General features: G+C 53.8%; 7 protein-coding genes and 1 pseudogene across 7 annotated transcripts, besides 13 other annotated features; 1 reads left to right on the forward strand and 7 right to left on the reverse strand.

The window, feature by feature from the left end:
• Positions 1 to 2,107: a sequence feature (areas not merged during assembly with more than two copies in the genome that could not be assigned to a particular haplotype).
• Tc00.1047053509195.10 (uncharacterized protein) lies at positions 623 to 1,087 on the forward strand (the record flags this gene model as incomplete). The annotated part of the gene is made up of 1 exon (XM_804853.1): positions 623 to 1,087. One exon carries the CDS (start codon positions 623 to 625, stop codon positions 1,085 to 1,087), a length of 465 nt encoding a protein of 154 aa, XP_809946.1.
• Positions 1,203 to 1,562, reverse strand: Tc00.1047053509195.20 (uncharacterized protein; the record flags this gene model as incomplete). The annotated part of the gene is made up of 1 exon (XM_804854.1): positions 1,203 to 1,562. One exon carries the CDS (start codon positions 1,560 to 1,562, stop codon positions 1,203 to 1,205), a length of 360 nt encoding a protein of 119 aa, XP_809947.1.
• Positions 2,108 to 3,067: a sequence feature (haploid, Esmeraldo-like haplotype).
• Positions 2,122 to 3,015, reverse strand: Tc00.1047053509195.30 (mucin-associated surface protein (MASP), putative; the record flags this gene model as incomplete). The annotated part of the gene is made up of 1 exon (XM_804855.1): positions 2,122 to 3,015. One exon carries the CDS (start codon positions 3,013 to 3,015, stop codon positions 2,122 to 2,124), a length of 894 nt encoding a protein of 297 aa, XP_809948.1.
• Positions 2,357 to 2,387: a microsatellite.
• Positions 2,613 to 2,724: a microsatellite.
• Positions 3,068 to 7,614: a sequence feature (areas not merged during assembly with more than two copies in the genome that could not be assigned to a particular haplotype).
• On the reverse strand, positions 3,236 to 4,126 carry Tc00.1047053509195.40 (mucin TcMUCII, putative; the record flags this gene model as incomplete). Its single annotated transcript, XM_804856.1, has 1 exon — positions 3,236 to 4,126. One exon carries the CDS (start codon positions 4,124 to 4,126, stop codon positions 3,236 to 3,238), a length of 891 nt encoding a protein of 296 aa, XP_809949.1.
• Positions 3,576 to 3,675: a microsatellite.
• Positions 7,436 to 8,227, reverse strand: Tc00.1047053509195.50 (mucin-associated surface protein (MASP), putative; the record flags this gene model as incomplete). The annotated part of the gene is made up of 1 exon (XM_804857.1): positions 7,436 to 8,227. The coding sequence occupies one exon, from the start codon at positions 8,225 to 8,227 to the stop codon at positions 7,436 to 7,438; it is 792 nt and encodes a 263-aa protein (XP_809950.1).
• Positions 7,615 to 8,163: a sequence feature (haploid, Esmeraldo-like haplotype).
• Positions 8,164 to 8,993: a sequence feature (heterozygous, non-Esmeraldo-like haplotype).
• On the reverse strand, positions 8,745 to 9,461 carry Tc00.1047053509195.61 (mucin TcMUCII, putative; the record flags this gene model as incomplete). The annotated part of the gene is made up of 1 exon (XM_804859.1): positions 8,745 to 9,461. The coding sequence occupies one exon, from the start codon at positions 9,459 to 9,461 to the stop codon at positions 8,745 to 8,747; it is 717 nt and encodes a 238-aa protein (XP_809952.1).
• Positions 8,857 to 9,005: a microsatellite.
• Positions 8,994 to 15,733: a sequence feature (areas not merged during assembly with more than two copies in the genome that could not be assigned to a particular haplotype).
• Positions 9,980 to 13,837: a mobile genetic element.
• Tc00.1047053509195.70 (mucin-associated surface protein (MASP), putative) lies at positions 15,107 to 16,333 on the reverse strand (the record flags this gene model as incomplete). Its single annotated transcript, XM_804858.1, has 1 exon — positions 15,107 to 16,333. One exon carries the CDS (start codon positions 16,331 to 16,333, stop codon positions 15,107 to 15,109), a length of 1,227 nt encoding a protein of 408 aa, XP_809951.1.
• Positions 15,734 to 16,593: a sequence feature (heterozygous, non-Esmeraldo-like haplotype).
• Positions 16,594 to 20,235: a sequence feature (areas not merged during assembly with more than two copies in the genome that could not be assigned to a particular haplotype).
• On the reverse strand, positions 17,974 to 20,169 carry Tc00.1047053509195.80 (annotated as a pseudogene).

The raw sequence follows: 20,235 nt of genomic DNA on the forward strand, positions 1-20,235 counted from the left end.
ATCGGCGTGGGAGGCCACAAGAGGCAGCAACGACGCCAGCAGCAGGAGCAGCTCTCTCCCTCTCTCTCTCTGTTGCCTCCAAGAAGTAAACATTCCACCAGCCACAGCTGACTGTGCCATCGTGACACTCCATGCACGTCGTGGCTGCGCCAACACATCCTGTTCCCTGCAGCGCCTCAAAAGATGCCTCACTCCGTCCACTAAGTGCATCGGTGTGGGCCGTGCCTCGGCTGTTCGTGAGGACCACAACGATGTGAGGGTCACCGAGTCGCAGCATGTTTGTTGTGACGTTGTTGCATGGCACCCACACACACACACACACGCAGCGCCTGCATCCTCCCTGTTGTGTCCGCCCTCTGCCGGAGTGGCCACACACACGGGCAGCAGCAAAATCACTTCACCCTCGACGACACAAAATCAACACCGACATCCCTCGCGACGCAAAGATCTCGATTGCCAGCACGGACTTCCTGCCGCCCTGCCATCGACGCTGAAACACGGCACAGTGCACGCACTTATTTTCCTCGTGTGCAGTCAGCCGTTTGCTTCACACATTCTTCGGTGGGCTGACGCCCATAAAAGCACGCCACAAAAGGCCACTGTGATCGCACAAGCTCTTGCGATGAGCGTCTGTGTGTGCATGGACCCGCTGCTCACACGTGCTGACAGGCAGCCTGCAGCCGGTGCCCTCGTGCCAGTTCATCGGCTCCAGAATGGAAAGAGAAAACGGCCTATTCCCGATGCACTTATTCCCACCAGCAGCACCAACACGCTGGTCGCCAGCCGTCATTCCTCAGCACATCCAGGAATGCCGAAAAGTGACGTGGAGCTGCCAGCCAGCAATGCCACAATCCCCGCACACATGTCGGCCCCACCAGAGAAGACACACAAATCACAAGCGACACCCCTCACATGTCATCCGAACATCATTCCGACACACCGCGACACGCCAAACAGAAGTATTCGTCACTCCATGCACCTCCCCACACAATCAAATAGTCCACGCACCACGCACGGCAGCAGCTCACACGCACTCAGACAAATGTTCCTCGGATCAGTGTTATCCACGTGCTGCGGTGGGAAGTAAACAAAAGAGACGACCTGCCAAACCCCAAAGAGTGCCACAACTGGCCGCAAGTCAATGGAACGCAGCCACTCAAATGAATTCAGTCCTAATGCCCTCAACCTCCCGCATTCTCCCACTAAAGCCCCAAGAGACGCAAATCAAAGGCATCGTCAAATAAAGTCGCTGCGCAACACCAATTGAAGCCGCAGTGCCTTATGCTGTCCTCACAGTCCGCTGATGACGCCTGGATGCGGATGGTCACCCATCGGTCCTTCCAAACGACGCCGCACACCCGCGACGCATCCTGCGCTCTGAGACACGCGTCCCTCACTATCACCAGAGACACCCACGCGCCGTCCGTACGCAACAAATAGTCAAGGAACCAAAGATGTGTCAGGCTGACAACGAGACACCCGCCGACAAATAACATCGCAGACATCAACAATAGCACCAGCAGCGCCAAAAGACGTGGGCTGCCATGGACCAACAGACTCATGGCGTATGTAGAAGAAAGAGCGTGGCGGCTTTAGAAGGATACGAGTAGCTGACACTTCCTTAACAAGAGAGGAAAACAATATGGAAACAATATGAAAAATTCAGGCGTCCACAGTCAAAGCAAACCGCCGATCACAAAAGCGGAATGGACGCACTCAACCACAACACAAGTAAAACAATGAAAAAAACAAAAAAGAAAAAACGAAGCGTGGGACGGCCAGCGCACACACTCTCATTGCTCCCGTAAAGCAAAACACACACACACTGGGAGAGAGAGAGAGAGGTCGCCCACTCAATGCAATGGAAACAAAAACAAAACAAAACAAAAGTTACGGTGCTCCGCCCATGCAGTCAGGCAGGACGGCAGCGCTGCGTGTCGTGCAAAAGAGGGCACCAACGGGCCTGCATGGGTGTGCATGCAATATATATACAATGGGCACATTATGTGTGTGCTTCGTGGGATGAGGTGAGGGCGAGAGTCCATGCAAGGGGACACACACAGAGAGTGAGTGAAAGACGAGTGTGTGTGTGGGCGGTGCACGGCTCTCTCTCCCTCACTCTCACGCGGCCACCACCGCAGCCGCAGCCGCACACGCAACAACAAGAAGAAGAGGCAAAAGAGGGGAGGTGGCGTGGGAGACCGCGGTGCTGCTGTCACTGTCGCCGGCATTTGCGGTGGCATTTGTACGAAGGGCGTTTTTATCCTTCGCGGATTCTTCGCCATTTTCCGCGGGGTGTTCGTGCTGTTGATGTTGTTGGACTTGTGCTTCATCACTTTGCTGCTGCTTTTCATTATCTTCTTCTTCCTCTTCTTCTTCTTCTTCTTGTCGTGTGTGTCCAGTGCTGGATTTCGTTTCTACCGGTATTTCGGGTGGCGAGGAGTTGTGAGCCGCTGCTGCAGCAGGCGTCTGATCTCCTGTTGAAGAGTCCCCTGTTGTGTTAGTTGGATGACTGCCTGAGGACCCCGCTTCACCACCGCTGCTGCCAGCTGAAGGGTCAACTACAGGAGCAGCAGGAGGACCAGGAGGAATGCTGCCGTTGTCTTGACCTCCAGTAGGAAGAGTAGGAGCGGCAGCAGCAGCAGGAGCCCCGGCACCAGGAGAAGCACCAGAACCACCATCAGGAGCATCTGAAGCAGATGAAACAGCAGCAGTAACGCCAGCGTTGGAAGTCTCACTTGAATTCAAATCTTTCTGTATTACAACGGCAGTATTATCTGTTCCAGCCGAGGCTTCGACGACAGTAATGGGCAGTACTGACCGCAAAGGCACCGTAATCGCAGTTTTATTACATCTGTCAGGCATGTGGGATCCATTCTCACCCAACACTCCCGAAGCCATGCAGCCACCCAGTGCGTTGGTGTCAACATCCCTCGCATAAACACCGCCGGCACCGCACCACAGCACGCAGAGGCCACACACCAGCAGCACACGGCCAGTCATCATCATCGCCATCACTCCTGTCACTTGCGTGCAGCCTTCAGCACAAACTAACAACAAGTCAACGCAGAGTGAAAGGATAGAAGACAATTCGCACAGCCACGCACCGTCCCATCCAGCAATGAGAGTCACGCACAGTAATGAACGGCATTAGCGCTGCGCACAAGCCATTGGACAAATGTAGCCATTAAAAATCCAAAACTCGCAAAACACTTAAAAATGAAAAAAGAGATATTTAAAGAAACGAGCCCAGGGCTCCGCTGCGCATGCATAGGAGTGTGTCTGGGATGCGTTCAATGCGACGGATGTGGGGCACAACGCGGAGCACACAGCAGGACAGCGGAAGCAAAGGAAGCAAAAACACAATCATCATAATTGCTCTTACTTTATACATCGGACCACAGTAGACGTACACATGTCCCCGCCGTTGAGTGCTGGCACGCACAGCCCACCCTCCCTTTTGGCCCAGAGTGTTGTACGCCAGCGCGGATGCGGCGAGCAGCAGCGGGGCAAACACCCACGCAGAGCTGCTGAGACTGCCGTCGATTTCGCGGAGATGTGACGGTGCGCTGGCGGTCGTCGTCGTTGGCGCCGCTGTAGTCGTAATACCTGTTGCCTGTGGCGCAGTGGTCGTCGTTGTAGTTGGCGCATTTGTCGTGGTAGTAGTGGTCGTCGCATTTGCGGCAGTCGTCTCGCTCTCTGATACCTTCCTTACAGCAGTCACACTTGTTGACTGCTGCGCATCGGATGTATCTGTTACTTCTGGATTAAGGGGCTTCTCTTTTCCTCCTTTTGCCGCCTCAGTGACCCCATCAAGTGCCTGCTCCTGAACATCCTTCGGACTTTCTGACTTTAGCGTATCAACCATCGGAACTAGTGGTTCTGAGTTACTAGGAAGCATCCCATTTGCATTATGTCCCGCACCGGACGCCGTTTTTCCTGACCGTAATTCATCAACATCCGTATCCGAATTATGTTCCCCACCGAGCTCATTTAGCACTTCTGAAACAGTAACCTTTACATTAACTTCTTGTTCAGGTTTAACCTCGCTTGCTGTAGCTCGCGCGGAAGAGAAGTAAAACAGAGCAAGCACCAACAGGGCGCACAGCAGACGGCACATCATCATCGTGAGTGTGGTCGTTCAGTGGTGTGGAGCTGATCTGCACAGTGAGGGACATGGAGAGCAACAGGGGAGACGAGAGGTGCGGCAGACACACACAGAGGGCACACCACATGAGGAGAGGGCAGCAGCCAGGCATGCACCGTACGCCGCACACCACGCACGACACACACTCCAATCCACGGCAGCAGGCACACACACACACACAGCCCTGCCGCAACACCAACACACAGATGGAAGAGGGAGAAGCAAACAGGAGTGGCACACAAGGCTCCACCGCATGTGCATACGGCGAGAGCGGTCCGTTGTGTCCGCACCCCTCACGGAGGGTACGCACACACACAAGAGGAGGTGCAGCGCGCACAGCAACACAAAAGAAAGTAACAGTAAAAAGAGAATGATCCCCGCACACCACGTGGATTGTTGGTCCACGGGAAGTGCAGCCAACAATTCGGTTTTTGTTCTTCCTGCTTCTCGCCGTCAAATTGTTGCAATAGACGTTTGTTTTCCCTTCCGTCGCTGTGACACCTGATTCCTCACCGTTTATTGCGGTGGAAATGTAAATATGTGAGTGGACTCCCACACACCAGGACGCACCTTCGCTCCTATTTATTGGTGCATGGAAGGGCATGTGTGTTTGGTGGTGTCTCGTCCATATATTCTTCTGGGTGTACATTCCCCTGCAGGCTGAGGGCGGGATGACGCTCTGTCGCGGTGCACTTCCCTCGCATGCCGCCCACTGTGATTCATCATGCATCACCCTCTTTCACATACTCCGTGGTGCCCCACCGTTGATATTATTGCAGCCGCTGTGATTCCGCGTATTTCACGCATTTGATTGTGCCACAATACATCCGCTCGTGTGGCCGCCGCATTCAAACAGCGGTGCCCAACACCGTGAGCGGCAGTCCACATCCTTGCATGTCCCAACGCAGTGGTGCTTGACTGTCAGCCAGGCGACACACAACAAGAGAGTCTTGTGCTGGCAGTACAACACACGGAGCTGCAGTGAATGACTCGAGCGGCGACGCATCTATTTGTCGCAAAGCAGTGAAAAGGAGTCGGGCAAAACAATGCCGGCTGCACTCACGACACCATATCCACAGCCAAAGCATGCGACGTGATGTGTGTTTCACTGGTGCTGTGAAATGCCCGCAGACGACGTCACTAGTGGAGGCACAGCACCTATGATCGGCGGACAGACAATAATCGGCATGGGAGGCCACAAGAGGCAGCAACGACGCCAGCAGCAGGAGCAGCTCTCTCCCTCTCTCTCTCTGTTGCCTCCAAGAAGTAAACATTCCACCAGCCACAGCTGACTATGCCATCGTGACACTCCATGCACGTCGTGGCTGCGTCAACACATCCTGTTCCCTGCAGCGCCTCAAAAGATGCCTCACTCCGTCCACTAAGTGCATCGATGTGGGCCGTGCCTCGGCTGTTCGTGAGGACCACATCGATGTGAGGGTCACCGAGTCGCAGCATGTTTGTTGTGACGTTGTTGCATGGCACCTGCACACACACACACACGCAGCGCCTGCATCCTCCCTGTTGTGTCCGCCCTCTGCCGGAGTGGCCACACACACGGGCAGCAGCAAAATCACTTCACCCTCGACGACACAAAATCAACACCGACATCCCTCGCGACGCAAAGATCTCGATTGCCAGCACGGGCTTCCTGCCGCCCTGCCATCGACGCTGAAACACGGCACAGTGCACGCACTTATTTTCCCCGTGTGCAGTCAGCCGTTTGCTTCACACATTCTTCGATGGGCTGACGCCCACAAAAGCACGCCACAAAAGGCCACTGTGATCACACAAGCTCTTGCGATGAGCGTCGGTGTGTGCATGGACCCGCTGCTCACACGTGCTGACAGGCAGCCTGCAGCCGGTGCCCTCGTGCCAGTTCATCGGCTCCAGAATGGAAAAGAGAAAACGGCCTATTCCCGATGCACTTATTCCGACCAGCAGCACCAACACGCTGGTCGCCAGCCGTCATTCCTCAGCGCATCCAGGAATGCCGAAAAGTGACGTGGAGCTGCCAGCCAGCAATGCCACAATCCCTGCACACATGTCGGCTCCACCAGGGAAGACACACAAATCACAAGCGACACCCCTCACATGTCATCCGAACATCATTCCGACACACCGCGACACGCCAAACAGAGGTATTCGTCACTCCATGCACCTCCCCACACAATCAAATATTCCACGCACCACGCACGGCAGCAGCTCACACGCACTCAGACAAATGTTATTTGGATCAGTGTTATCCACGTGGTGTGGTGGGAAGTAAACAAAAGAGACGACCTGCCAAACCCCAAAGAGTGCCACAACTGGCCGCAAGTCAATGGAACGCAGCCACTCAAATGAATTCAGTCCTAATGCCCTCAACCTCCCGCATTCTCCCACCAAAGCCCCAAGAGACGCAAATCAAAGGCATCGTCAAATAAAGTCGCTGCGCAACACCAAGTGACGCCGCAGTGCCTCCTGCTGTCATACGGGGCCGTTGTGGACGCCTTCACGGAAACAGACACCGACCGGATATTCCAAACGGCGCTGTGCACCTGCGACGCATCCGACGCTTTGGGACGCACGTGCCTCACTATCACCAGAGACGCCCACGCGACGTCGGACGCCCCACACAATCAAAGACGCAAGTATACGTCAGAGTAGCAGCAAAGCATCCGCTAGCAATCACACCGCAGGCATCATCGCAAACAGCACCAGCAGCGCTGCAGTCAACTGTTGGCTGCCATGGACCAACAGACGCATGGCGTATTTGGAGAAAGAGCGTGGCGGCTTTAGAAGGATACGAGTAGCTGACACTTCCTTAACAAGAGAGGAAAACAATATGGAAACAATATGAAAAATTCAGGCGTCCACAGTCAAAGCAAACCGCCGATCACAAAAGCGGAATGGACGCACTCAACCACAACACAAGTAAAACAATGAAAAAAACAACAAAAAAAGCCGAAGCGTGGGACGACCAGCGCACACTCTCATTGCTCCCGTAAAGCCCAACAGGGAGAGAGAGAGAGAGGTCGACCACTCAATGCAATGGAAACAAAACACAAAAAAAAGTTACGGTGCTACGCCCATGCAGCCAGGCAGGACGGCAGCGGTGCGTGTCGTGCAAAAGAGAGCACCAACGGGCCTGCATGGGTGTGCATGCAATATATACAATGGGCACATTATGTGTGTTCTTCGTGGGATGAGGTGAGGGCGAGAGTCCATGCAAGGGGACACACACACAGAGAGTGAGTGAAAGACGAGTGTGTGTGCGGGCGGTGCATGGCTCTCTCTCCCTCACCCTCACGCGGCCACCACCGCAGCCGCAGCCGCACACGCAACAAGAAGAAGAAGAAGAAGCAAAAAAGGGGAGGTGGCGTGGGAGACCGCGGTGCTGCTGTCACTGTCTGCACTCGACGTGATACGTTGCATTGCATCGGCGTCGAGTGGTGTTGTCTTCGTGTTATTGTGATTCCTTTCATTTCTTTTCTCTTCTTCTTCCTTCCTTGTGGCGTTGGATTCCGGTGCATTCTTCGGCATCACCTCTGTAATGCCCTTTTGAGTCTCATTACTGGCAGCATCGATGGCAGCTGAAGGCAGTGGTGGCCCTTCTGTTGGTTTTGCTGGTGAATCACCCGCTGGTATCCCCGGTGTTAATCCCATTTCCTCTGCTTCGTCCTTCGATGTTTCTGGAGTTGGTGCTGCCACCGGTGTTTCCGCACCAGGCGACGGTTTGTCTTGCGGTGTTGAGGATTCTGCGGCCTCAACTGGATCGCCAGTGTACTCCTTGCAAATACGGTCAGATTCAGGGTCAGGGGTTTCACCCGAAGTATCATTATAAAAAACGCCACAAATCTCCTTCATAGATGTACGCATACAGCTCTTCATCGCTGAATCATTCAAACTTCCATTCTCCTTATTTTTTTCCTCGCATTCTTTGTTGTAGATATTATACCAAAGTAAGACCATCTTCTGCTCAGTATTTTCGTCAATGATAAAATCATCGGTTGCCACCACAGTCAACACAGCACCACAGCACCACAGCACGCAGAGGGCACACACCAGCAGCACACGGCCAGTCATCATCATCGCCATCACTCCTGTCACTTGCGTGCAGCCTTCAGCACAAACTAACTCCACGTCAACGCAGAGTGAAAGTAAAAGGGGAGACACGGCACAGTAGCAAACACCAGCAGCAGCAGCACGCATTTCATGAGAAATATAGAACCAATGAAAGTGAAAAAAGACACAATGCGCTGCAAGTAAAGAAGAACACAGAAACCAAGGAAAAAACAAAAGTAAACAGGCAGCAATAAAGTAAAACAGTAAAAACACACAAAAGAGCTGCACAGTATGGCTCCAGCGCGCACGCCTCTATTCTCAACAGTGTGTCCACGCAAACAGTTGTGTGCGTGTCGTGCGTATGCGTATGTTTGGGATGCGTTCAACGTGACGGATGTGGGAAGCAACGCGGAGCACACAGCAGGACAGCGGAAGCAAAGGAAGCAAAACACAATCATCATAATTGCTCTTACTTTATACATCGGACCACAGTAGACGTCCACATGTCCCCGCCGTTGAGTGCTGGCACGCACAGCCCGCATACACCTCTTCAGCCCACAGTGTTGTACGCCAGCGCGGATACGGCAAGCAGCAGCGGGGCACACACCCACGCAGAGCTGCTGAGGCTGCCGTCAGTTTCGCGAAGATGTGACGGCCCTCGGGTGGTCGTCGTGGTTGGTGCTTCCGTAGATGTAATGATTGGTGCCTCTGTGGTTGTTGTTGTGGTAGTCGTCGTCGTGGTTGGCGCCTCTGTATTCGTCGCCGTATTACTTGGTGTCTCTGGCGCGGTGGTTGTTGTGGTAGTCGTTGTACCTGGCGCAGTGGCATCGCTATCTGATACCTTCATTATAGCAGTCACACTTGTTGGCTGCTGCGCATCGGCTTTACCTGTCAGTTCCAAATTAAGGGGCCTCTCTTTCGCTTTGTTTGCCGACTCAGTGACCCAAGTAGGTGGCTGCTCCGGATTGGTTGTAATTTGTCCCACCGCCGTAACGGGCGCACCATCGTGTGTCTGTGGCGCACTGTGAGATTCTAGTGTCTGTTCCTTATCAGTCGTCGGATTGGACGTCTGACCCGCATTGTTCTGGCTTCCTCCCTTCAGATTATCGGGCGTCCCTGATGTCTGTTCCGTCTCGACTGATGCCTTTGGCGCAAGAGTGTCTGAACTTGCAACATCCTGATTCTCATCAACCGTTGTCACACACACGGACGGGCAGCAGCACAGGGCGAGCACCAACAGGGCGCACAGCAGACGGCACGTCAACATCGTGAGTGTGGTCGTTCAGTGGTGTGGAGCTGATCTGCACAGTGAGGGACATGGAGAGCAACAGGGGAGACGAGAGGTGCGGCAGACACACACACAGAGGGCAAACCACATGAGGAGAGGGCAGCAGCCAGGCATGCACCGTACGCCGCACACCACGCACGACAAACACTCTAATCCACGGCAGCAGGCACACACACACAGCCCTGCCGCAACAACAACACACAGATGGAGGAGGGAGAAGCAAACAGGAGCGGCACACAAGGCTCCACCGCATGCACACACGGCGAGAGCGGTCCGTTTTGTCGGCACCCCTCACGGAGGGTACGCACACACACATGAGGAGGTGCAGCGCAAGGGCCGTCCGTAGCAACGAGGCAAGTATTCCGTCTCATAGGGGCCGTCGTGCGGGCTGAGGCAGTCCTAAAAAGTAGCACGCCCAATTCCCAACGACGGGGCATTCCCACAGTGGATGATGCGGAGTCTCCCGTTTTCAGTGGGGATGTGGGATCAGCAGCCCGTGGCGTCTGTGATGAAGCGGCGGCGGAGGAGCCTGTTCCATATTGATTACCCGCGGTTGTGCTTCCTGCGTGTTTGGTCTGCTGGCGTGCTTGGCACTTTCGGTGGAGACCTGTGCGCGAGGCGCCTGTTAGGAAGACGGTGGCGCCATTGCGGCATCCGCATGCGAGGCGTTCTTCGACCATTGGAACACCAGGATGCGCACGTCGAGCATGTACCCTCACATTGTGGACGGACGAGTGCACTCTGCCGCAGATCAGGCAGGGCGACGTTGATCCGCTGCTCGTCATTCTACGAGGAGTTGCCGTCGACACGCCAGGTGGAGGTTCCGGAGGCAGGAGCGGGTCGATCTCCTCGGTGAGGGAGGGACGGCGCTACCGACATAAAGGGCTGCCTGTAATCTGCAGGGCGTGTGCCATTCTACCGAAGAGTGGGCAGGAGTCGCATCGCAGTTGTGCGCAGAGCTGCGGGTCGTGGCACAACATTTGGCCGGACACAATTAATAGAGTTTTCGCTATACCGACGAGCGCCTGTAGTGTGGTGTGTGCGCCTTCTTCTTCCTCCTGGACTTCCTTCCAGCATAACCTCTCAACGGCGGCAAGGAAGTCCACGTGCCAGGTTGGGATACGCCATTGTGGGGAGGGAACTTGCAACCGCGGCCTCTTTCTCAGCGGCCTCATTGCATGGCACACCGCAGTCTGATGGGGAGAACATAAATTCTACAGAGTGACCTCGCCTCACCAAGAAAAGTAGCATAATCCAAATTTCTTCGGTAACGTGGTCTCGCACGGCCAATGGACCGGCGCGGTGTGCCTCAATTGCCGACGAGGACTCCGTAGCCACCAGTATTCGTGTGGGCGATTGGGATGTTTCCCAGACGAGGAGGTATGAGATGTCTAAAGCCATTTTTAATGGCAAGGCACTCTGCTCTCTACGAGCATGCGAGCCTGCCAGCTGATGCACAATGGACCTCCACAGGGAGATTATTTATCTTTGTGGGGCCGTATAATAGTGCAGCGGACCCGGATGCGAGTCCAGCGAGAGATGGAGAAGCGACCGTCCATGATTCAAAATCTTAATCCCATAGAAAGGAGTAAATGGAATCAAAAGCCGTGCGCGTGACATCATCAGACGCCTTGGACAAAAAGTGGCTGATAAAATCTCACTTTATTACAACTCACGGTGTTCCAGGGAATAATTCGGTGTTGGGTAAGAGGAGCACGATTGTGGTTGTGGGGCATCCCAATAATGTTACTGACGCATCGTAATTCATTAATAACAACATCTCTCGGGAGCGGAATTGATGTCGCCGCCTTATTATGCATGGACGGCGGCATACATTCCGAATAGATAAGGGAACGCAAATCCTCATAATCATGGAGGCGTAAATAGCGTTCGTATTGTGCGAGTACACGGAGCCAGAGTGTCTTCCGGAGCGGGAGAGGATTAGCCTTCAAATATACCGATGTATTCTCCGTTGATGCGTTAATGCCAAGGGATGTTTTGCAACTTTTGCGATACCGTACTTCCATATTATGGAGGTAGGTGGGGGCAAGGCATGGGACAATTGCATCGCCAGAATACAGTGACACGCTATGAACGTATCCAATCAAAAAGGATTGCATGGTGCGATGGGACGCAACAGCCCGTGCAACCAGCCGCAGCTGATAGCAGCGTAGCTTGATTTCCTTTGCAGCGGTGGAAGCGTGCGTAATCAAAATTAAGAAGTCGGTCAATCGTGGTGCCCAGCAAGCGTACTGGGCATGACTGAATACGTAGTTTCCCATTGCCAAGATGGAGATTGACCATTTCATCGTCAGACCGTGTGTGTGAAGAGATGTGGAATAGAGCAGCTTCACTCTTATCAACGTTGATTTTGTAGTTGTGCTCAGCAGCCCATGCCGTTATAAGGGACAGGGCAATTCGCGTTGCCGCAGCACATGCATGGGTGCCCGCACCTGAGGCAACAACTGTGAGGTCGTCAGCGTACATGAGTGCGGAGGCAGAATAGATGTTGTCCATGCGGCGCAGCAGGTCATCCACACAGTGGAGGAAGAGTTGGGGTCGCAGGGCGCTGCCTTGCGGTAGTCCGGCTGGGGTGAGTTGATTCCGGGAGTGCTGTTCGCGAGTGCATACCCTAACATAGCGGCGCAGCAGGTAGTTGTGCAGCCAGCGTTTGGTTCGGGGGCCAAGGCGCGGAATTCTGTCGAGCGTTCCAAATAATTTCCCATGGCCAACAGTGTCGAACGCAGTCAAAAAATTAATCAAGACTACGAGCGATGGCGACGAGGGTGTCGTGTGGAGGCGCCGCCTCCAGGGCGCGCATGCTCCACAGTGCTGAACTCATTCAATCCACGGGTAATTTCACCAATAACAAGTGTCACCACGTCCCATGTAGAACGCGAAGGTGCAAGTCCAAATTGACGTGAGTGGTGCGGCAATAACGCTGACAGACGGCGGTGAATCATCCCTTCGGTTAACTTTGGTAAAACAGAGAGCAGCGTGATAGGTCTGTAGCTCTCTGGGCGGCATGGATCTTTCCCGGGTTGGGAAATGCGAATATTGTCCTCAATTTTCCAGGAGCCAGGCAGGCTGTCATTTGCAAAGGAGTTGTGGATCATCGTTCTAAGAGTGCCGCGCGCAAAAAGCCCGAGATGGTGCAGGAATTCATTCAACATGTTGTCGGGGCCAGGGGCTGAGCCGAGCAATGAGTCACGGATGGTCACGTCGAGTTCACACGGCGTGGAAGGCCGATCCATTTCCCAGTCACCAGGAGGCAAAGGAGTGCGGCGTGCAGCAGCAGCAGCATAAGGTGATGTGGCACGTGAAACCCGCAAAAAATGACGGACGAGCAGATTTGTCTGTTGCCGAGGCAGGGCGCAAACGCGGCCAAAATCAGTGCGGAGCACAACCGATTCCAGAGGATGAGGGTGCGGCGCCGCCATGGCGCAAAGATATCGCCAGCTTGGGATGGATAGGGCTCCAAGTTTTTTCGCACGGACCTCTAGCGGCATGGAGAAGCCACGGCGTAAGGCTTGATTTCTTTCCTCCTTTTTTCGGGCACATTCGGCTCAAAGTAGGCTGTCTCCAGGCGAGGCAATGTGTGTGCTTTGTGTGCCGCTTCTGCGACGACCTCGGCTTGCACCATTTCGTTTGTCCAGATCGTTTTGGGGCTTTCACGGCTGCCGCGCGGGGTATGGCACTCAGCCGCTCGTACGATACCTCTGCGGATTTCCAACCATGTGGGCGCGGTGGCAAGGAGTGTTTCACACAACGAGGTTAAAGAAGGCCAATCCGCTTTGCGCAGGGCGAATGCGGCTTTCTTCCGTCGAGGCAGCGTATTGGCTACTCGCGGGATGCCATCGTCCATCCCTACCAAGTAAGATATCAAGCGGTGGTCCGAATCCATGTAGGGAGTGGATTTCCAGTGGGAAACGCGTAGGGCGCAATACGCAGTCACGTCAGGGGACAAGACATTACGATGTGTGATCCGTGTTGCCTGCGTCGGGTCATTTGCCAGCCCGAAATCCATATCGATTAAAACAGCGGCGAAGTCCTCCCCTCCAGTCATTGGTGGTGTATGGCTGTCCCAAAGCTCATGATGTAAATTCAATTCACACGCAATAATCGCAGCGGGTCCTAAGTGGCGGACGATATTGATAAATAAAGGGCTTTGAACAGTTGCTGTGGGGAGGGTTGTAGAGATTCGGCACGCAAATGCTGGAACAGCGCTGTGGAAATGCACGGACAGCGATGGTCTCCAGGAGGTCTGTGCCAGGGAGCGACAGGCGCTTGCACGGTAGAGAGTGACGCACCTGAATGGCAACGCCACCACCGCGCCCAGTGCGGGCCTGAAGGAAAGCCATTATAGCCAGAAACTTTCGTCGCTACTTCACCACGGTTATTCATTTCCTGGAAAAAAAAATGTCTGTTTGATGCAGCTCCCATCGCGCAGCAAATGCATTTTTTTTTTACGGACGAGAGGCCTGCAGTGTTACGCTGCCAAATATTGATGTAGCCATCCATCCTCGGTGCCAGGGTTCTTGTGGACGTCACCGCTACGGGTGATATCAACGGAGTGACCGCAGCGAAACGGCCGTGCAGTTTTGTCCGACAGCCTGCAGGCAGACCGCTTCACCTTCCCGCACCGGGCATTGGCGTGGAACCTTCTCGAGGGGTGGAGTCGTCTTGGTCCCCGTCGTGCTCGCAGCAACGCCCTGCTGCGAAGTTCCTATACGCAACCAGAGCTCCGGCACCGCGACAAGGTGCGGACCCCATCGCTGGGGCCAGGAGAGGCCGCAGTGCCTCCTGCTCTCATCAGGGATCCTTCTTGACGTCTTGATGCGGACAAGCGCCCATCGGTTCATACAAGCAACGCCGCACACCTGCGACACATCCTGCGCTGTGAGGGGCACGACCCTCACCACAGCCGGAGTCGCCCACGCGCCGTCGGTACGCACCACATAGTCAATGAAAAAGCAGGGATGCGTCAGGGTGACAGCAAAGCATCCGCTAGAAAATCACTTCGCACGCGTCACCAAAAGCAGCACCAGAAGCGCTGCAAGCCACGGGTTAACGTGGACCAACTGACGCATGGCGTATGTAGAAGAAAAAACTTAGTGGCCTCACAAGGACAAAAGAGGCTGACACCTCAAAACAAAAAAAAATGATATGGGAATAACAAAAGAAGATTAAATTGTCCACAGTCAAAGCAAACCGCCGATCAAAGAAAAGTGGAATGGATGCACTCAACCACAACAGAAACAAAAAATCAACAAAAACAAGAAGCCGAAGCGTGGGACGACCAGCGCACACACTCTCATTGCTCCCGTAAAGCCCAACAGGGAGAGAGAGAGAGAGGTCGCCCACTCAATGCAATGAAAACAAAAAACAGAAACAGTTACGGTGCTCCGCCCATGCAGCCAGGCAGGACGGCAGCGGTGCGTGTGGTGCAAAAGAGAGCACCAACGGGCATGCATGGGTGTGCATGCAATATATACAATGGGCACATTATGTGTGTGCTTCGTGGGGTGAGGTGAGGGCGAGAGTCCATGCAAGGGGACACACACAGAGAGAGTGAGAAGGACGAGTGTGTGTGCGGGCGGTGCACGGCTCTCTCTCCCTCACTCTCACGCGGCCACCACCGCAGCAGCAGCCGCACACGCAACAAGAAGAAGAAGCAAAAGAGGGGAGGTGGCGTGGGAGACCGCGGTGCTGCCGTCAGTGTCGCCAACCTTTTCCTTATCTCCACTTTGGCGTTTTTCTGTCTGTGCACCATCGGAAGGTTGAGAATTCTCCACAGTAGTCTTTTCAATGGATGTTTCCTTCTGAAGTGGGGAAGAGCTTTCATTTGAAGATGTCGCTGCTGCTTGTTCTTGACTGCCAGTTGATACGCTCTCCGCAGTGTCTGAAGTGGATACAGGATCCTCGTTATTTCCTTCTTGTTTTGCAGGTGAATCCGTGGATGCACTCGTGTTCTGGCTGCCTTTCTTCTCTTTTTCTGGAGTTTTTGTTGGATGTTCATCTTGAGGTTCCGGCAGTGTTGCTTTTGATAATTCCGGTAAGACTTTTCCTTTTTTTTCTATTTTTGTATTTGGATCCTCTGCCAAGTCCACTGTTTGAAGTGTGTCCGAATCCCCATCTTCTTTCCTTGGTTCTTCCGAAGAGTGCTGCTCTTTTCCACTCAATGTAGAAGTGTCGTCAACACCTTGGCCCCTTGCTGGACCAGAGCCCCGTGACTGCGTTTCAGCGACGGGCGTATCCGGTGCCTTTCCGTCGAGCAACTGGCGACTCTGATTCTTTGCCTCATCACTTTGCAAAACTTCTTGTTGGGCTTCACGTTGCAAAGGGGATGAAAGACTGACAGTGGTCCCCGTGTTAGCACTACGGTCAGGTGAAGAACCACCACCGGAAGCAGGACCACCAGCAGGAGGAGAGGAACCAGCGCCAGGCACAGAACCAGCATGACTGCCGCCAGCACCTTCTTCTCCAGCAGAATTTACACCGCCTCGACCATCACTTCCACCACCACCTCGTCCTACTCCTGCAGTGATTTCGGCACCAGAAACTCCATCACCTAAAATTAAATTTTTACCATTATTTTCCTTGGAAGAAACACCTTCAGAATCTCCGGCTTGTATGACAGGAATGGGCAAAACTGAACGCAAAAAGGGTGTCGGCACGTCTTTATCAAATCCGCTCCACAAATAGGATCTTTTCTTTCCAAACCCTCCCGAAGCCACGCAGCCACCCTGTGCGTTTTTGAGAATGTCCCTCGCATAAACACCGCCGGCACCGCACCACAGCACGCAGAGGGCACACACCAGCAGCACACGGCCAGTCATCATCATCGCCATCACTCCCGTCACTTGCGTGTAGCCTTCAACACAAACTAACTCCCCGTCAACGCAGAGTGAGAGCAAAAGGAGAGACAAGTCACGCAACCACGCACCGTCCCATCCAGCAATGAGAGTCACACACCACAACAACATTTGAGTGGGCGCGGTTCAACAACAATCAAAAAAAAAAAAAAAAGAGGAGCGCTCCTCGCCGTGCACCGTTCCTCACACTCCCACAGTCACTGTTACTGTTATTCCCTCTCTCCTCAGTCCCTCACAGGCACGCCACGCTCACTTCAACACGCGCCTCTCCCAGCACAGGCAGTCCGTCATGCGCTCCCGCTGCGCCGCAACCACACACGGATCAGGTTGGCCGTCATGCACTGCATCTCGTTGTCCTCCTTGTACTTGAAGCAGACCCTCACATTCTCTCAATACACGGCATGGGAACTGCAAGAGGCGGCCGAGAGGTGCCACATTTGTGGAAGAACACAATGTGCGGAAACAACGACCACCCTCACTCACTCAACTCTCCCGCACACAAGGGCGGTGCCATGGCGAAGAGAAGCCCGCCGCACAGCACATGCACAAGGACACATGCAATAGCCGTGCCATCGACGTCGCACCGCAGGATAGAGCCATGCGGACAGCACAAACACGGCGGCAACGAGAGGGACGGGGCACATCCAAGTGCATACCGCAGTCCTTCACTTCTCCCTGCCCCGGCGGGTTGGCGTCCCACACTCACAAATGAGGCACGGCGCACACCATCCGCTCCCCTCCGAGTGCACTCAGCAGGCCGGCGCCCAGTCACCCTCCTGCCATCGCAATGGGGAGCACAAACAATCGTCGTCGCGGACCATCAGTGCCTCTAGCGGAGAAGAAGAATATGAAATAAGGGCGTGTCAAAAGCACAGCCAGCAGAGGGACAACAAAAGAGACACAGTAACACAAGGTGACAGCAGATACGGCACAACAAAAGCACGCCGCAGTGAATTACCAAAGAAAAAAAAAAGTAAAAGTCCAAGAAGAGTTCACAGAAATTAAAAAAAAAAATATGGTGAAGATCGGTTCGGCAAGACTTTTATTTCATTTGCCGAGCAGCACAACAAAACGACCGTGTGTTTGTGTTTATACATATCGCCCGCACCAGGAAGGAAGAGAAAAACCAAATTAAAAAAAGGAATTGCACTGTCCCACCAGCCCACAAAACATCCCTCACATTTCATGCAGCAATCGGCCTGTTCTTCCAATTCGTGTTTCGTGCAGTCCGTGGAACGCGCAGCCGAAGGGCCGGCACCGCGTGTGGGCGACAAGAAAGCAAACAAGAGAGGGAAACACGTCACTCATGACGGTGCGCAGCTGCCAAACACCACGTAAAGCAAAAACAAAACTAGTTATTACTCCGGCTGAACTACATTAAAAAGAACACTGAAAAGTAAAGACATTGAAGAACTAAACGAGCAGTAAAATAGAATTAAAACGGTGGTATAAAAAAGGACGGGCAATGCGGCATGTATTCTCCGTGAGGAGTCGCAGATCCACACTCCGTGGCTCAGAAGACTGCCATCACCCAAATACAGTCCCAGTAGAAGCAGCAACACACACGACACGCACACACGCACGGTGTTGTTACCGCTTAAATCACGCAGTGTCAATTTCGCGTCGTTGAGAGAGGCGAGGCGGTCGTCGGGACTCACACCGCTCCACACACTGCGAGGTGACTTTTTTTAATGGGAATTCGTGTCCAGGGGCGTGGTGCTCATTGATTTCTCTTCTGTAATATCCCCAGCAATGTGCTCTCTGACGCTGTCAACTACTCGAATCTTCTCGGGTGGTGTCGGAGCCGCTTCCCTCGTCGGAACGGGGTCTCTGTCCTTAAGTGCACGCATCGCAGTGGAGTTCAGTGGGCGGCTGTACAGAAAGACGTTCGTCAGCGTCACATGAGATTAATGCCCACAGCACGCGCCAAAGCAAAACCTCAGGACCTCAGGTGGCTTCTGACCTGTTAACAGCACCTCTTCCTATTCCGCCCCCAGCAACTGACCATCAATGTGCACAGAAGCCTTGTTGCCTTGCAGCATGAGTGCCACTTGGTACTCTTCCTTCTTCGGCTCCCAAGTGCTGCTCCGTGTTTTTGTCGTGCCTTCAAACGCCGTCTCCCACTTCTTATTGTGGCTGCACGACAGTCCCATGGTACAATTGGACTCATTGTTCGCCAACACCGCAGTCAGTGGAGAAATGTTCCCACTCGGAGCCTCTTCGATGGTCACCGACACCACAACTGTGAAGTGGTGGCTCAACAATACATGGCGCACATTATTAACCCGAGTGTTCACAGTCCATATTGCCCTGGACTCAATTCCCGTGAATCGGAACCCATCGTTGTTCTTCACTGCATTCGTCACCGTCGCATGCAGGCAAAGGTACTCGTCGTTCCACGTGTCATCACTGGCCGCATCGGACAAAACTGCCACCAGACCCGTCGTGGGTATAGACACGCTGGAGAAGAAAGTGTCCTTTTGCGCCCCAGTACTGAGGACGGACTTGATTGCACTCACTTCCTCCGTCAGGCGGGAAAGTAAAATGGCACGGCCCTCACCGTTGCCCCTCCGTTGTAAAAGACGCAAACTGCCATCCGAGTGCAGCAGGGTGCTGGCGAGCATCCAATCCGCAGCATTGTCCGTGACAACCGGTCGAACGTAAAACGTGCGGTTGTTGTCCGTGACCCAAACGTAAAGCGGATTGGCCTTATTCTCCACCGAGGCGTGCCCTCTCTGAGTGTACAGCATGACCTTCCCTTTCCTCAATGGTCGCGGTGATGAGGGCATCCACATGCAGGCTTTCTTTCTGATAGTCTCCCGATCCTGAGTTGACCCACACGCCTAAAAGCTTCCCGATGGCCTCCGTCCACGTTGTCCCCATGTCACGCGACCCGTACACCCTCTGGCCATTCTCGCAGTCAACAATCATGGGAAGTGATCCCTCCCACTCGGTGACGCGGGGGTTAAGACATTTCGCAGGGGACATGCCCTCAGAGAGCGCCCAGGCACTGCCGTTGTCCGTCAAGTAAATGGTCATGGAGCAAACGTATTCTGCCTCATTCTTCGCCATCAGAGGAAACAGGAAGGTGCCATCTTCCATCACAACACCTGCGCCACCAGAAGCAATAAACTCCGTCCACTCACCTTCGTGAGAAGCAGAAGAGATCAGTTTCAAGAGTGTTTGGGGTCGCCCCATTCGATCCGTTCACTCTGCTTGCCACCCGTGGGATTCGTGACATCACCCACAAACAGTTCCAGCTCCAAGCCGCCCTCTCTCCAACACCCACCTTCATAGGACACATCCGAGCCTCCCGCAAGAGGAAACACTCCGTGGCCCTTCGTGATTGTTGTGGAGTGGTGCACAACATCCAAACCCTCCTTTCCCTCCGATGCACCAAGCACAGTTTGTGCGCTCCATGTATCTTTTATTGACCTCACCAACAAGAGTGGAACAATCCCACGCACAGTCAATGTACCCCGCAACAACATCAGAAGAAAAGGGCTTAGTTAATTGGCCACCTTGATATCCGGCATCCAAATGTGACCTTCGGCAAAAGCAGCAATTACTCCACCAGCTCTGACGAGAAAGGGTAAAACAAATGAATCCCTTGGCGTGCCTGGAACAACCTCATCCCTCAGCTGCAACACCTTCTTCCGTGAAAAAAATAGATCGACCCTCTCCGGCCCCTGAACACTTCTTAAATCATTCTTGCCATCATTATCCTTTGCAGGCGTGGCTCCACAAGTACCGCAGCACATCAACACAACAAGGAAGAGCAGCACCGCGAAAGCAAACACACGCCGCGACATGTTGGGCCTCTGCGGCTCACTCTCTCTTCCTTCCCTCCTCCTTCCGCTGGATCCGGTCACGCGGCG

Source organism: Trypanosoma cruzi, genomic scaffold, assembly GCF_000209065.1.
Source record: "Trypanosoma cruzi strain CL Brener 1047053517167 genomic scaffold, whole genome shotgun sequence".
Lineage (NCBI taxonomy): Eukaryota > Euglenozoa > Kinetoplastea > Trypanosomatida > Trypanosomatidae > Trypanosoma > Trypanosoma cruzi.